The 13,585-nt window shown below is 55.7% G+C and overlaps 1 protein-coding gene across 1 annotated transcript; it reads right to left on the bottom strand.

Moving 5' to 3' along the window:
- Window positions 1-219: 219 nt before the first annotated feature.
- Window positions 220-13,527, bottom strand: RASAL3 (RAS protein activator like 3). Its single transcript, XM_087867199.1, has 18 exons — window positions 11,240-13,527; window positions 10,773-11,110; window positions 8,850-8,980; window positions 8,622-8,700; window positions 8,455-8,516; window positions 8,017-8,087; window positions 7,287-7,413; window positions 7,102-7,200; window positions 6,110-6,652; window positions 5,619-5,763; window positions 5,221-5,365; window positions 4,121-4,357; window positions 3,831-4,032; window positions 3,614-3,732; window positions 2,364-2,754; window positions 1,922-2,079; window positions 1,329-1,392; window positions 220-1,224 (listed from the first exon to the last, which is right to left on the bottom strand). Exons 1-18 carry the CDS (start codon window positions 11,422-11,424, stop codon window positions 1,084-1,086), a joined length of 3,237 nt encoding a protein of 1,078 aa, XP_087723325.1. The 5' UTR covers window positions 11,425-13,527; the 3' UTR covers window positions 220-1,083.
- Between the last annotated feature and the right edge of the window lie 58 nt (window positions 13,528-13,585).

Raw genomic sequence — 13,585 nt, 5'->3', positions numbered from 1 at the left:
CCACCCATCTGAACACCCACTCAACCCACCCATCCACATTCCATCTACCTGCCCATCCACCCACCACCCAAAGTAAATACTTACATGTCCAAACAACCAAGCAAGCATCCACCCATCCCTACACACATCCTTCCACCCAGCCATGCAGACATCCATCCTTCGATTGCGCATTTACTTGTCTCTATTAGAGTGTAAGCTCCATGAGGACAGGAGTCCTGTCTGCCTAGCTCATTATTGTTTCCCCACTGCCTAGCTGAAGAGTCTCAGGAAACCCCAACAAATATTCATACAATGTATGTAACCACTTACTTAATTAACTCAAATATTTATTTCCTACTGTGAACCAGGCTTTTCTAGGCAGACATAACTATCTCAGCTAACCGCCTACTTACTCACCTACCAGGGCAAGTTTCCACCAAATGCTAATCTATTTATCTGCCTATTGTCCCATTCAACCTACCCCTAACCCATCAGTTCACATGATTCAAATGCCCACTCATTTACCCAGCCAACACTTACAGAGCTCAACCGTCTCCACACCTATTTGCCCCTTCCTTCATCTGTCTCCCAGACCCATGCTCTCCCTGTCATGAGGGAACTGGTGTGGGATTTGGGGGCCTAGGAAGGTGCTCTCACCTGGGGCCTGGGCTTCAATCAGAAGCAGGTGCTGCCCCTAACAATGACAAATACCTTTTACTGAACACCTTAAACAGTGGGTCTTCTACTGTGTAAGAAACTTTAGATCCATTTTACAGATGAGGAAATTGAGGATCTAAGAGGGTAAAGGTCTAAGGTCACACAGCTGGTGAGAATCTCCTTATATTGTCTCTTCCATGAGACCTCCAATTAGGAGAGAAATTGGGAGACTTAAATGGTGGGAGGGGGATGCTTTCTGATTGGCAACAAAAAAAAAATCCATCCATTTTACTGAAATCAAAATTTTACTGGGTAACCTCCCAGTGCCAGACTAGCTGGCAGTAGGGTTCCACTCCCCACTGGAGGCCACGTAGGGCTGAGGCAGGGGTCGCACAGGCCTTTAAGACGGCTATCTGCTCCCGGATCACGTGGGACAGGGTGGGCAGCTCAAGTGGTATCTCCGTTGATGCAGGGTGGTTTGAGGGGTAGGGGCTGGCTCCGGGATCCTGACGTTCTGGGAAGCTGCAGGCTCTGGACCACATTCCTCAGCTGGGCCTGAGTACTCTCCATCTCTGCCAGGCGGCGCTCCTGGAGAGGCAGTGGCAGTGGGTTCAGAGCCAGGAGAGGGTTGCACCCTAACCCTGGTTCCCTCACCGCCCAGATCTTCCCCAGGGCTAGGGCAGGGGTCTCACCAGACTTTTAAGCCTGTGATCCTCACTGCTTGGAGCACCACGCCCTGGATCCGACTGCGGGGTCCTGTGGGGATCGGGGGCAAGCGGGGAGGGTCAGAGGCTGAGAAACTCCCCTCCAGCTCCTGGTTGGACAGCCAGGAACTGGGGGGCGGGGCTTGGAGTGGAGGCGGGGTTTGTCCACGCTAGGGGGCGGGGCCTATATAAACTTGAAGCCCGGGCTGAATCAGAGCCTTGAATGGCTGGGATGAAAGGACCAACCAACTCTTGAGGGCGGGGCTTGGGCGGTCCTGAGTGAGGTGGTGATAGGGATGAGGGTGTGCCCAGACTGAGAGGCCCGGGAACAACCTGTTTGGGAGGGCCTGATTGAGGAGTGGGGCCTGGAAGGTAGGACTCGCTAGCGACCTGAGGTGGGCGGAGCTGATTAAGGGGAGGGGCGAAACAGGTGTGTTGGGGCGGTGCTGGAAGGGGGCGTGGCCTGCCAGGAGTGATTTGGGTGTGATTGAGAGGCAGGGCCTGAATGAAAGTGGGGCCAAGGTAGATGTGATTACAGCGGGCTCACCCGGGGCAGAGCTAATGGAGGGGGCGGGGCTCACCCTTCGCGGAGCCTGGAGTCCAGGTCTTGCAGCTGGCCCTGAAGCTGCTCCTGCTTCTCCGTCAAGGCGCGGAGGTGGGTGCCCAGCGACTCCACGAGGCCGGACAGAGCCTTCTGTTCCTCGCGCAGGGCGGCCACCTCACACTGCAGCTCTGCCAACTGTGGAGAGGGAGCAGCTGTAACCTGACCCGTCGTCCCGCCCCATCTTCTACCCGAAAAACCCTGACCTCCTTGTCCCCTGCGCTCTGCCTCCTCACTGCCCTGCCCGGTTAGGAAACCTCGCTCCGGTTTTACAGAGGAGCAAACTGAGGCTCCGAGAGGGTTGCACTAGGCCCGGGGTCACACAGCGCAGCGAGGTCTGCATTTGAACCCAGACCTGCCTGGCTTTCTGTCTCTCCAGTCCCGTCATTCCCCTCCGTGTGCAGACCTGAGCGGGACCTCACCTTGCCCACGGGTCGGTGCGTGCCCAGCGTCTGGTCTCTGTCCCGCGGCTGGTCCAGCTGGCGCTGCCACGGCACGGACGGCTTCCGAGGCAACGATGCTGAGGCCCCCGTCCAGGGCCGGCCTCGGGGAGAGGGCCCCGTGCGTAGCGAGCTTTTGGGTCGTGGTCTGGGCCCTGCAGAGGGGCGGCGACGAGCGGGGCGACCAGCCGGGACGCTCTGCGTGCGCTGCACGGGCCGCGGCAGGCGCGAGGGCCGCTCTTCGTCTGGCTGCGGTCGCGCCCAACTCCCTGCGCCGTGAACGCTGCGTAGAGACTGGCTCTTGGAGATGAGAGGGGTGTGCTTGGGGAGATCCCGGGGAGCCAGGAAGCCTGGCTTCTCCCCTGCAGAGAAGCTGGGGGTGGAATGGGAGAGCTCAGATCCTTGACTGGCCCCTGAGCTGACCCCCAAACCTACCTCTGACCAGAAATTATTCCACCTCTCATCTTTTACTTCTATGTGACCTTGTCACTGATGGAATCACATTTTGATCTCTGACCGTGTCCTGGACTTCTGACAATACAGTCCTCTCTATGACCCTTGACATGACCATCTCCGTAACCTCTAATTCCAATCTGACCCTGGGTTTGATCTCTGCTCACAGGGATACCCTCTTCCTTCCCTGTCTGGCCCCTCTTTTGTCCCTGACCTCTGACCTTAAGCTGATCCTGTCTCCGCCTCCTCACAGACCATGGTCCCTGATCTCTGACCATATGACTTTACCTATAATCCTTGACCCACTTGGCCCTGGGCCTGACCTCTGCTTATCATATGAACCTGTCCCTGACCCTTGATGGTGCATCTTAATATCTGACCCCGATCTAACCCTTGATTTGACCCCATCCACAACCTCTCACTGAAACCTGACCCTCATCACTGACCACAATGTCACTTTCTCCGTGTGACCCCAAAAGTGACCTCTCCCTGACCTCTGCAATGGCCGATCCCAATCTTGGACTCCAATCTGATCCAGTACCTGCCTTCTAACCATACTGTGAACCCCTCTCTCTCTCTGATCCCTTGGGTGACCCCACCTCCAGACTCTTACCTTTATGCAACAGTTTCTGACAGTGAATCCCAAGGTGACTGCTGTTCCTGACCCCTGACATGATCTTGTCTTCTCCTCTGGCCCGGGTCTGACCCTTTACTTGCCTTTGGTCCTGCCCCTGCTCTAACCCATCAGAACTGGGCCAGACCTGAGGCAGACAGGCTACCTGGAGTGAACTTGGGCTGGGGGTGGTGGGAGTCTCATCGGCACAGTCACAGGTACAGGCCGGCCCTCCTCAATGGCTCTCAGGATGGTAGGCAGCGGTTCCAGGCTGTCACGGGTTGCCTGATGGGCATGTAGGGAGGATAGTAAGCAAGCTCTCTAGCACCATAGGCTCCCTGCCCTCTTGCCTTACTACCCCATACCCTGGGCTCTGGCCATACCTGGTCAAGTTCAGCAAAGATGGTACAGAGCTGGGCGTGCAGGACTGCCAGCTGGAGGGCTAAGTCACTGCTGCCCTGGTAGCCACTGGGTGCTGCATCCACATCCACCATGGCCACTTGGTCCAGGAAACGTTGCATGGCTGGTCCATGATCCTCCAGAAAGCTATTCATGAAGCCCATGTAGGCCTCCTTCTCACCAAACCTGGGCAAAGGTCGGATCGGATGGGTCAGACCAGGCATCTGCCACCCCACTGCCCTGGCATGCCCCCCCGCAGCCTCCTGGCACCTACGGGGCACTGTTGGCGAGGTTCTGGATGACCTTGGCGATCAGTGTGAGAGCACGGGCTGGGCCAGGTGCAGGGTGCTCTGGTGCCAGACCAAAGAGGCTGGGTGCCAGGATGGCAGGACACAGGAGCCGCAAGAAGAGAGAGGCACACACCAGTCGGGGGCCCAGTGCCTCAGAGCCACGTGCCTTGCATGCTTCTCGCCAGCCTGAGAACACGGTGCCCAGCTCTGCCGGAAACCAGCTGGGGCAGAAGAGGCCATGGTCAAAGGGGGAGGGTATGGACATAAAGGTCATATTCATATCAAGGTCCTAAGGTCAGAAGTCAGGAATCACCTGAACTGTGGGTTCCAGGATTGGAGACATTGGGGATAATAATGTTTGGGGTCAGGATTTATGGTGTGGTTATTGTGGTGACCGCTGGAGTCAGTAATCTGGGAGGTGGGGATACAAGTTCACATGGGGATACAGTCCATATTCTTGGGAGGTAGCTATAAAGGAACATGAGATTGGGGTGCCAGACTACATAAAATGAAGTAGGATAGGCTTGAGGTTACAGAGTCATCTAGATTCAGAAATTATGGTATTGATGTCCCAAGTGACGTGGGACTGAACATAGAGGTTAACCTGGGGTCAGAGTTTAAGGAATTGGAATCCCAGGTTTCTTGTGATCAGTTGCATGGAATTTGGGGTACAGGGTCATTTAAGATCAAGGGTCATGGGATCGGGGGTTTTAGCATCACCTGGAATCAGAGGTCATGATTGAGGTCCTATGTTAACTGGGGTCAAGTAGCATGGAATTAAGGTATGGGGTCTCCTGTAGCTAGAGGACAAGGAATTGGGTCCCAGGTTACTTGGAGTCAATAACCCCAAATTGACATGACATGGGGATTGGGTTACCAGATTCAGCAAACAAAACTTCAGGACAGTTAAACTGGAATTTCAGATAAAAATGAATAATTTTTTAGTATAAGTATGTCCCAAATGTTGCATGCATCCCATTTCACCCGACATCCTGTTTTTATTTGGAAACCCTGGGGGTCAGGGTTATTAGCACAGTGGCTGAGAAGTAGGGCTAGGCTCAGGTGCTGGGGTCCTGATTCTCACTTGTAGGAGTGGATGATGTTTTGGAAGACTTCCTCACAATTGTGTCGCAGTCTGGTCTGGTGCTGTGGCAGCTCTGGGGCTGGGCACTTGCTGGGGTCCACCTCACAGTCTTCACTGGAGGCACAGAGACGCTGCACGACCTGCCCTGTCAGCACAGACAGACAAGAGGCCAGGGCTGTGACCACCAGAATCCACCACACTCAGCCTCCAACTTTGTCTCCAGCTTCCTCCGGAGACACCTAACATCTCTGGGGGAGCCCCCAGTTGCCTCCAGGGTTCCAGCACCCCCAAAGGTGCCACCCACTACCAGCATCCAGGTTACCTAGGAACTCCCAGATCTCCCCCTTGGGGTTTCCTAGCCCTCCCAGATGGCTTCTGACATCCACCGTCTGGCTCACCCAGAGTCTCTTGGAGGTAATCCTGTGCCACCAGCTTCATGTACTCATCGATGGCCTTGGTGGCCAATGTGTTTTCCCGGAAGAGCAGGGCCTCACGGCCTCCACTGCGTGCCAGCTCTGCGGTGCCCAGGTCTGTCACCAGTGCCTGAGGACAGTGCGGTTCACATTGAGCGGGAAGCTGACTGAGCCAGGGGGAATACGAGCTCTTGGGCAATCACTCACACCTGGGACACAGGCCCTGCCCCCTCCTAGCTGGTGCTGGGGCCGGGTCCTCACTGCTAGGGCTCACGAGGTCGGAACCTCCAGCCTACACAGCAGGAATTTAAATCTTTCAGCCCAGAAGCTCAGTTCAGGCCCCTCCCCTCATCGTGCCACGCCCCTCGTCTGTGCCGCCGGGGTCCTGAGCCACCGGTCCCCCCACACCCTGCTCCCCGGAGCGAGCGATCAGTCAGCCTCTGGTCACTCGGGTCCGCCCCGTCGCAGCGCCGCACCTGCGCCCGGCCGGTGGCCTGCAGCACTCGCACCATGGCAGCCGCCAGCTCCTCCTTGGCCTGGGCAGACAGCGCGGACTCCAGCGCCCCGCAGAGGCGCGCGTAGTGGAAGGTGAGGAACTCCGCCAGCTCCTTGTAGCGCTCGGACGGCAGCACGCGCAGGCGCCGCGCCCGGATCCGCGCCCGCAGCGCGGCTCCTGCGGGAGCCCCGAGTAGCGGGAACCAGCTCTCCAGACCAGCTGCGGGAGCGCGGGGGACGCCCAACTCTTCTAGTGCCAGTGCCACGCGGCCTAGCGCCGCTCCCCCCGGGCCAGCTCCGCGCAGCCGCAACGACAGGCGACGCGCCGGCGGCAGCGCCTCGAAGTGGAAGCGTTCGGCCCAGAAGAGCGGGCCCGGGCCAGCCCGCGGCGCTGTGCGCGCCAGTAGAGCGCCGTCCAGCCAGAGCTCGGCGCGCACGCCTGCTGTCCCCGCCGCCGCTCGGGGCAGTCCCTTTGCCTCGTGCACCCACACGCTCAACCACGTCTCTTCCCGCTCCAAGTTGTCCTGCGGACCGGAGTGGGTTGGGGGACGCGTCGGTGCTCGACGTGGGGCACCGTGTCCCCAGGGAGATCGCTGGGCCGTTGGGGGAAGACAGGGGCCACGGCGCTCTCAAGGTGGTTCTGCGAAAGCCCACTAGCTTTTCTGGGCTCTCGCGGAGAGTTCCGGGCTCCAGGATATGTTGGGGTAGCTGCGGGATGGGGACTTGGCGTTTGCCTGGTAGGCGGGGCTTTGGGTGCAAAGAGGTCCAGGATTGAATAGAAGGGACCAGGTTGTTTTATCAGCGGCTGTTAATAGACGGAAGCTGAGGAGGGTCTCAGAGTGTTGCAAAGATGTTAGCGGGCAGGTGTGTCAAAGGGGCAGGGTTAGGGCGCGGGCGGGGGTTTGGGTTGGGGAGAGGGCGGGACCCGGGCTGTGGGCGGGACCTCCACGTCCAACTTACTTGCTGTACTGACCTGGCTGGGCTGGAAGTGGCGACGAAGGTCCTCGATCCAGCGGTCTCTCTCAGCGGCGGAGCGACAAGAGAAGCAGCGGCTCCCGCCCGTCCACGTTACCTGTTGGAGATGGGGACCCAAGGGTGCGGTTAGGCCAAGGGTAGAACCAAAGGGTCGGGGTGAGGTGGAGAGTTGTCTGCATTTACCTGGAAGCAGTGGGGCTCCTCCAGGAGGCTGGAGTGCAGTGGCCAGACCCTCACATCCCGCTCGGCACCCAGGTCCAGCTCAGAGAGGGTGGCCAACGATTCCCGAGATCCCAGAGCACTGGGGGTTCTTGGGAGGGGACGGTTGAACAAGTGGTCATTCTTCCCTCCTCCCCACCAACCCACCCCCCATAGCTTGAAGGGTGGAGGGAGGCCAGGATGAACTTGAACCTAAATTGGACTTGAACCCATCGCTTTTAGGATAAAAACTCAATTCCTCATGGTGGCCTGTGTTACCTTATACAGTACAGTCCTTGTCACCTTCTGACCACATTTCCCTCCACTTAACTCCTTTCTCTGAACTCCAGTGGTCCTGGCCTTCTTTTTGTCACTTCATCTGGCCTCTTGGCCTTTGTACACCCTGTTTCCTAGCCTGGAATGCTTTTCCTGTCCCTCAGCCTGGCGAACTTCCATCCATCCTTCAGATCTCAGCTGAGTGGTCCCTTCCCTGACACTCCCAGCCCAGGGGGTTGACTTAGTTCCTGATTTAGAGTTAGTGTGTTAGACTCTGCCCCCACCCTTCAGGCGAGGGGTGGCTCCAGCATTGCTCAACATGGGGCAGGAGACAGAGGGGGCTATAGGAGGTATTTGGTGAAGGTGGGAATGATAGGCAGGTGGAGGTGGAGGGGGCAATGTTGAATCCCAGCCCCTTCTGCCCCTCAGAGACTCTTACCCATACTGGGAGGCACTGGCTCCAATCTCTGACCTGGCCTTTTTCTTCTCTTTCAGCCGCTTGAGCAATCCCTGTGGGAAGGGGGATATCAGCTGGACAGAATCTTATTCTTCCTCCTCAACTTCTTTCCCCCCAGGATGTCCTGGGTGGTTTGCTGGTTTGGGGGGGCCACGAGCTCAGGCTGTATTAGCAGTAATAATAAAGGCAACCAGCAGCTCCTTTTTCTAAAGCACCAATCCTATGCTTTTCTGCATTCTCTATTGACTTCTCATAAACAGCCCTGGTTGGGGCGGGTTTCTCTCATTAGTTCCATTTGACTGATAGGGACACTGAGGCCAAAAAAGTGACCTGTCCAAGATCACCCAGTAAGAGCCCCCTTTCATCTCTGAGGGTCTGAGAGTCTTTGCTCTCCCCACCACCTCCCAGTGAATGCCTCACCCGAACGTTGTGGACCTGGTTGGGGCCAGCAGCCTCTGGTTCAGTCTTTCCAGGGATCCGATCTGTAGGTAGTCAGCGGTGGAAGGTTGGGGGATGGGATCATCTTGAATTCTGCCCCACTTGACATGCTCCCAAATGCCCCAGCCCTCCTCACCTCTGAAACTTACCTGAATCCCTGAGGGCCCCCATGGCTACCTGGATGCTGCCCTCAGAGCTAGCACTCCCTGCCCTGGGCCGGCGAGGACCCTGTTGTCCGTAAAAGTGGGTAGTCATAAAGGGGAGGCACGCAGGCAGATAGAAGGAGAGGCAGACACTTTCCATTATCCTCCCCTCCCCCCCTTCTGTCTTCTTCCCACCCTCTTCTTCCCTCCCTTCACCCCTGTGCCCCTTCTCACCTCCTCCTCACCCCCAAGCAGCACCAGCTTCCCATCGAGCAGGGTGAAGGCCCCAATGTTCCAGATGGGTACATCAGGTGTGGGGGCCTCAGGGATCTGTGGGGCAGGTGTCTCTGGCTCTGGCTCAGGCTCTGGGTAGAGGAGTAGGTGCTGGGAACCTGGGAGTCCTTTCCTCTCCCTCAGAGTACCCTCTCCATTCACAGAGGCTCATCAGGGGTTCCCTCCCAGGTGTCTCCTCTCCCCCCAACCCCAACCCACCCAGCAGCCATGTCGGGTTGTTGTTGGACCAGTTTCCACCCCTCTTTTGTCCTTGTCCCCGCAGGCCATGGGTAGTGGACACGTGTGCCCTGTACTGGGTTCACTGCTCCACATGCCTTCTCTCATTTAATCCTCCAAAGCCATTCAAGGGCTATTATCACCCCCATTTTGCCAAGGAGGAGACTGAAAACCAGAGAGGTTGAGTGACTTGCCCAGTGTCATACAGCTTGTGAGTGGTTGACCTGGGCTTCAGACGTAAACATCTTCTCTTAAATAAGACCGTAGGTAGGTAAGTCCAAGAGGTTAAACAATAAGACAGCATCTTGGTTCTTTACATAAATAACTAATCTAAGGTGGAAAGCATTCAAAATTTGAGAAAGGAATAGAAAAAAGATAAGGGTAGGGACAGGTGGTGGTGCAGTGGGATAGGGAAAGCCTCCAGAGATAGTAGGTTTGCACTGGGTTTTGAACAGCATGTTGGATTTTGACAGAGATGGAGGGGACAAGGGTAGGAACAGCTTGGGCAAAGCATCAGAGATGGCAAGGCCCAGGAAAGGCAGGAAGGGCCCAGTGGGCTCAGAGGCTAGAAGGGGAAGATCCAGGATGAGACTGGTACAGAACCTTGGGTGCCAGTTAGAGAATTGGAGATTTTATCCTGGGGGTAATGGGGAACCATGGGAGGTGTTTGAGCAGGGGGGGGAGGAACAGTCCTGCTTGTTGGAGAACTCTCTCTGGATCCTATGGAGTGGGCAATACCTGATACCCTGGAGGGGATTGAAGGGATGCCTCTGAAAAATGGGAATATGAACAGTGGGAAATAAGCCTCCTGGAATAGACGGACTAAATCAACCCTCCCAGATCACCTGTCTGTCCTATCGTTTTCCCATCAGGGGACTAAATACTCCACTTGTTAATAGATCACTTAAGGCATGCTGGGCCCTGGGCTAGTGCCACATTCCTCAACTCCAATCTTCATGGCATCCCTTACTCTTCTAGACCCTTCTATGGAATAGCCCCATCTGTCGTTTTTGGTTTACTTGTTTACTGTCTGTCATACCCACTACACTGTGAGCTACATGGGGCAGGCCATTTCATCTGTTTTGTTTACTGCTGTGCCCTTAGTGCCTAAATCAAGGCCTGGCCTGTCATAAATGCCCAACAGACCTCGTTTGAATGAATGAATGAATGAATGAATGAATATGAGTGAATGACATAATATATGCTTTAAGGTAGGAATTATGATCCCCATTTAAGTGATGGAGAAGCTGAGGTTCAAAGAGGTGGAGAAACTGAAGATACGGAGTCCAGAGGGCAGGAGAGCAGGAGGCGGCTGAGGGGGATCCGGGCAGGAGAGAATGAGCCTGGGCTATTGGATATGAGGAGAGACCCACTGGGGCCAAGAGCCTTTTGGCATCTGGACAGTACCACCCTCAGTCTCTTCCCTCTCCCTTCCCCAGGATGGACCCTCAGCCCACAGGTCCCTGGCCACTCCCCCCACCCCTCAGTCCCTGTGTGAGGGGGAAGAGGGAAGAGGGCAGCTGGGCCCCAGCCACTTCCTGTTGGGCTTTTGCACTCCCCACAACTTCCTGTGTCTGTAGGGCTGATGCTCCGGAGGCAGACAAAACCAGCATCCGGCCTCCCAGCCTGGGTGGGGGAACCATGTACCTGGGGCCTCTGGTTCTGGTCCTGGCTCCAGCGGCAGGCTCTTATGCCTTCCCCAGAGGGTCTTGGATAGGCGAAGGCGGCTTGTGCGTGACTCCTTGGGGGGCGCAGAGAGGACGCGACGGAACAGTGAGCGAGAGGCAGGCTGGCTGCTGACCCCGGGCTCCTGGTGGCTTAGCGCCCTCCCCCAGCCTGCAAGTCGGCCCCAGCGGGACCCTCCAGCTACTTTCTCCCCATCGCCCCCTGTGTGCCAGCGGTAGGAGGTTAGCAGGGACGAAGCTGCTGCAGGCTGGGTTTGGGAGGCCTTGTGCGGTGATGGCGGGTCCATGGCGGGGGTTCTCCTGGGGGACAAGAGGGTGACAGTTCTGCCCAGGGTGTTCCCACATGCAGTCCTCATCTTGCCCCCCTCCCCACTCTCAGCTCCGCCCCCAGGGAACCCCCTCAGTGGCCACATGCACTCCCTCCCTTACCTTGATTTCCCCGACCAGCCCCAAAATCGGCAGCCGTCTTCACCCTGCCTGGCTTCCTCCCGCTGAACGCAACTCCACGTGACCCTGTCTGTCCCACCCCACCCCACAGCCAGGCTGGGAGGGCACAGTGGGGGCAGGATGCGGGAGGCAGAGGAGGTGACAGAGCAGGACCCGGAATCTCTCATTGACCAGGGGGCAGCAATGCCTCTCTCTGAGCCTCAGATGCCGTCTCTGCAAAATGGGTACCGACTGACCAAGTGCTGGTGAGAATACAGGGCACCTGAAGCTCTTCTCCACTGCTGGGCAGAGTGTAGATCAATTCACCTAGGTTGGAATACTGGCATGATCTCCTAACATTGACCATACATCTCTCCTCTGGCCCAGCGGTTACACCCAATAGACGTGCCCACTAGTGCTCCTTGTAATAACCCCAAACCGGAGGCAACCCAAGTATCTATCTACTGTGGAATAGATCCATTGTGATCTCTTCCACAGTGGAATGCCATGCAGCAACGAAATGAGCAAACCGCGGGATGATTGAACTTGGATGAATCACAAACGGTAAAGAGTCAATACCATGTGGTCCCTTTTATATAAAGTCGCAAAGGAGGCAAAACTGTGTGGAACAAGTCAGGATGTTATCTTCCTTTGGAAGAGGGTAGGGGAGCACGAGGGAAGCTTCTCGGAATTGATCTTTTTTTTTTTTTCTTTCCTAATGGTGGTGAAAGTCACATAACACATTAAACATGTCCTGTTTCTTGAACTGGGTGGGTGGTGGTTACAGGGTGTGTTCTATTGTGAAAATTTACTGAGCTATACAGTTCAGTGCCCTCTCCTGTATCTTCCTATATCTCTGTTGTACTTCAATAAGTGTTTACTTGTAAAAAGAGGTGGGCAAATGCTGTTCTAAGAAGTGAATGAGTCAGCATGAGACTCAGTTGAATCCTGGCCCAGGAGTGGGTTCCAGTGCCAGCTGGTCCTTCTCTCGCTGTGTGACCTCAGGCAAGTCACTTCCTCTCTCTGAACCTCGGTTTCCTTATTTGTACAACAAGATGATAATATTAGCTCCAGAAGGTTCATAATGGGAGCCTATGTTTACTTAATAAATGTTTCCTGAGTGCCTACTATGTACTAGGTGCTGGAGAAGCCACAGGGAACTAAACAAACTTGGTTCTTGCCCTCCTGGAGCTCACAGTCCAGTGAGGGAAACAGATCCTGAACATCAATGCAGGACATTTCTAGCTGGTGAGGAGGACGTGGAGGAAAATAGACTAGAGCAGAGGCTGAGCACAAGTGGAAAAATCCAGGAGGGCCTCCCTGAAGAGGTGACACTTGTGGCCCAAAGCATAAGGAGCTGACCGTGGGATGAGCATGCCAGATAGGAGGAACAGTTTGTGCAAAGGCAAGGATGACCAGAATTCACAGGATGACCACTTTCATGGGCATGTGGCCCGGGCAGTCATCCAGGACCCCCACACTCAGAAGGGCACCACACTGTGCTCGATTTAATGCTTTGCTGTTGCTGTCTTGAAGTTCCTGCTTTTCGAACAAGGAGCCCTGCATTTTCATTTTGCCCTGTGCCTTACACATTCTATAACCTGTTCCAAGGAGTAGGATCTTCCATGAGGGCCAAAGACCTTTCCCTGGAACTGGACATGTTCACACAGATGCACACACCTTAGGTATGCCCACCTCCTTCATACCGTACTCGAGCCATTCACTGCACACACACTCATAGATTTTCCCCATGTTCCGATGTATCCCTGAGCCTTTCCTGCTTCGCTGAATGCTGATCCTCTCCCAACTCCCTGCATTTTTGCTGGAGGTCTTTCTCTGACGATAGAGTCCACTCTCCCCATACAATAAGCGGCAGCCCCAAAGTGCCAGAGAATTAATACCTCCCTGAGATCAGCCCTTAATGACGATGAGGGTTGGAGGATCAATACCCCAGCTCCCTGGGATCAATATGACTCTGAGGTGTGTCTCTTACACTGTCCCCCAGAGGTCCCCAGTGGGATTGAGCTCCACATCCCCTCAGTGCCAGCTTACTTGATAAAGTACCCTTTCCTGGCTGCCTTCCCTTCCCTACCTGTCTTCCTTATTTCCCAAGTGATATGTCCTGGGATCAGCTTCACCTCCCAAACTACTTGCACTGAAATTCTTGTCTCCAGTTTGCTTCTAGGCAAACACGAATTAAGACAACATGTGCAGGGCACCTGGGTGGCTCAGCAGGTTAAGCATCTGCCTTTGGCTCAGCTCATGATCCCAGGGTCCTGGAATTGTCAAGGATCCCTGCCCAGTGGGGAGCCTGCTTCTCCGTCTCCCTCCGCCCCTCCCCGCCACTCG

The sequence above is a fragment of the Ursus americanus genome, chromosome 14, assembly GCF_024610735.1.
Source record: "Ursus americanus isolate L20-20 chromosome 14, mUrsAme1.1.p, whole genome shotgun sequence".
NCBI classification, from domain to species: Eukaryota; Metazoa; Chordata; class Mammalia; order Carnivora; family Ursidae; genus Ursus; species Ursus americanus.
This window is presented reverse-complemented; position numbering and strand designations above follow the sequence as displayed.

Coding starts and splice junctions, on each gene's coding strand:
- RASAL3 (XM_087867199.1), bottom strand. CDS start 11,424: ATGAGAGATTCCGGGTCCTGCTCTGTCACCTCCTCTGCCTCCCGCATC. Junction 8,701..8,849: donor TGCTTGGGGGTGAGGAGGAG/GTGAGAAGGGGC, acceptor TACGGACAACAG/GGTCCTCGCCGGCCCAGGGC. Junction 7,414..8,016: donor GCCAGTGCCTCCCAGTATGG/GTAAGAGTCTCT, acceptor TCCCCTCCCAAG/AACCCCCAGTGCTCTGGGAT.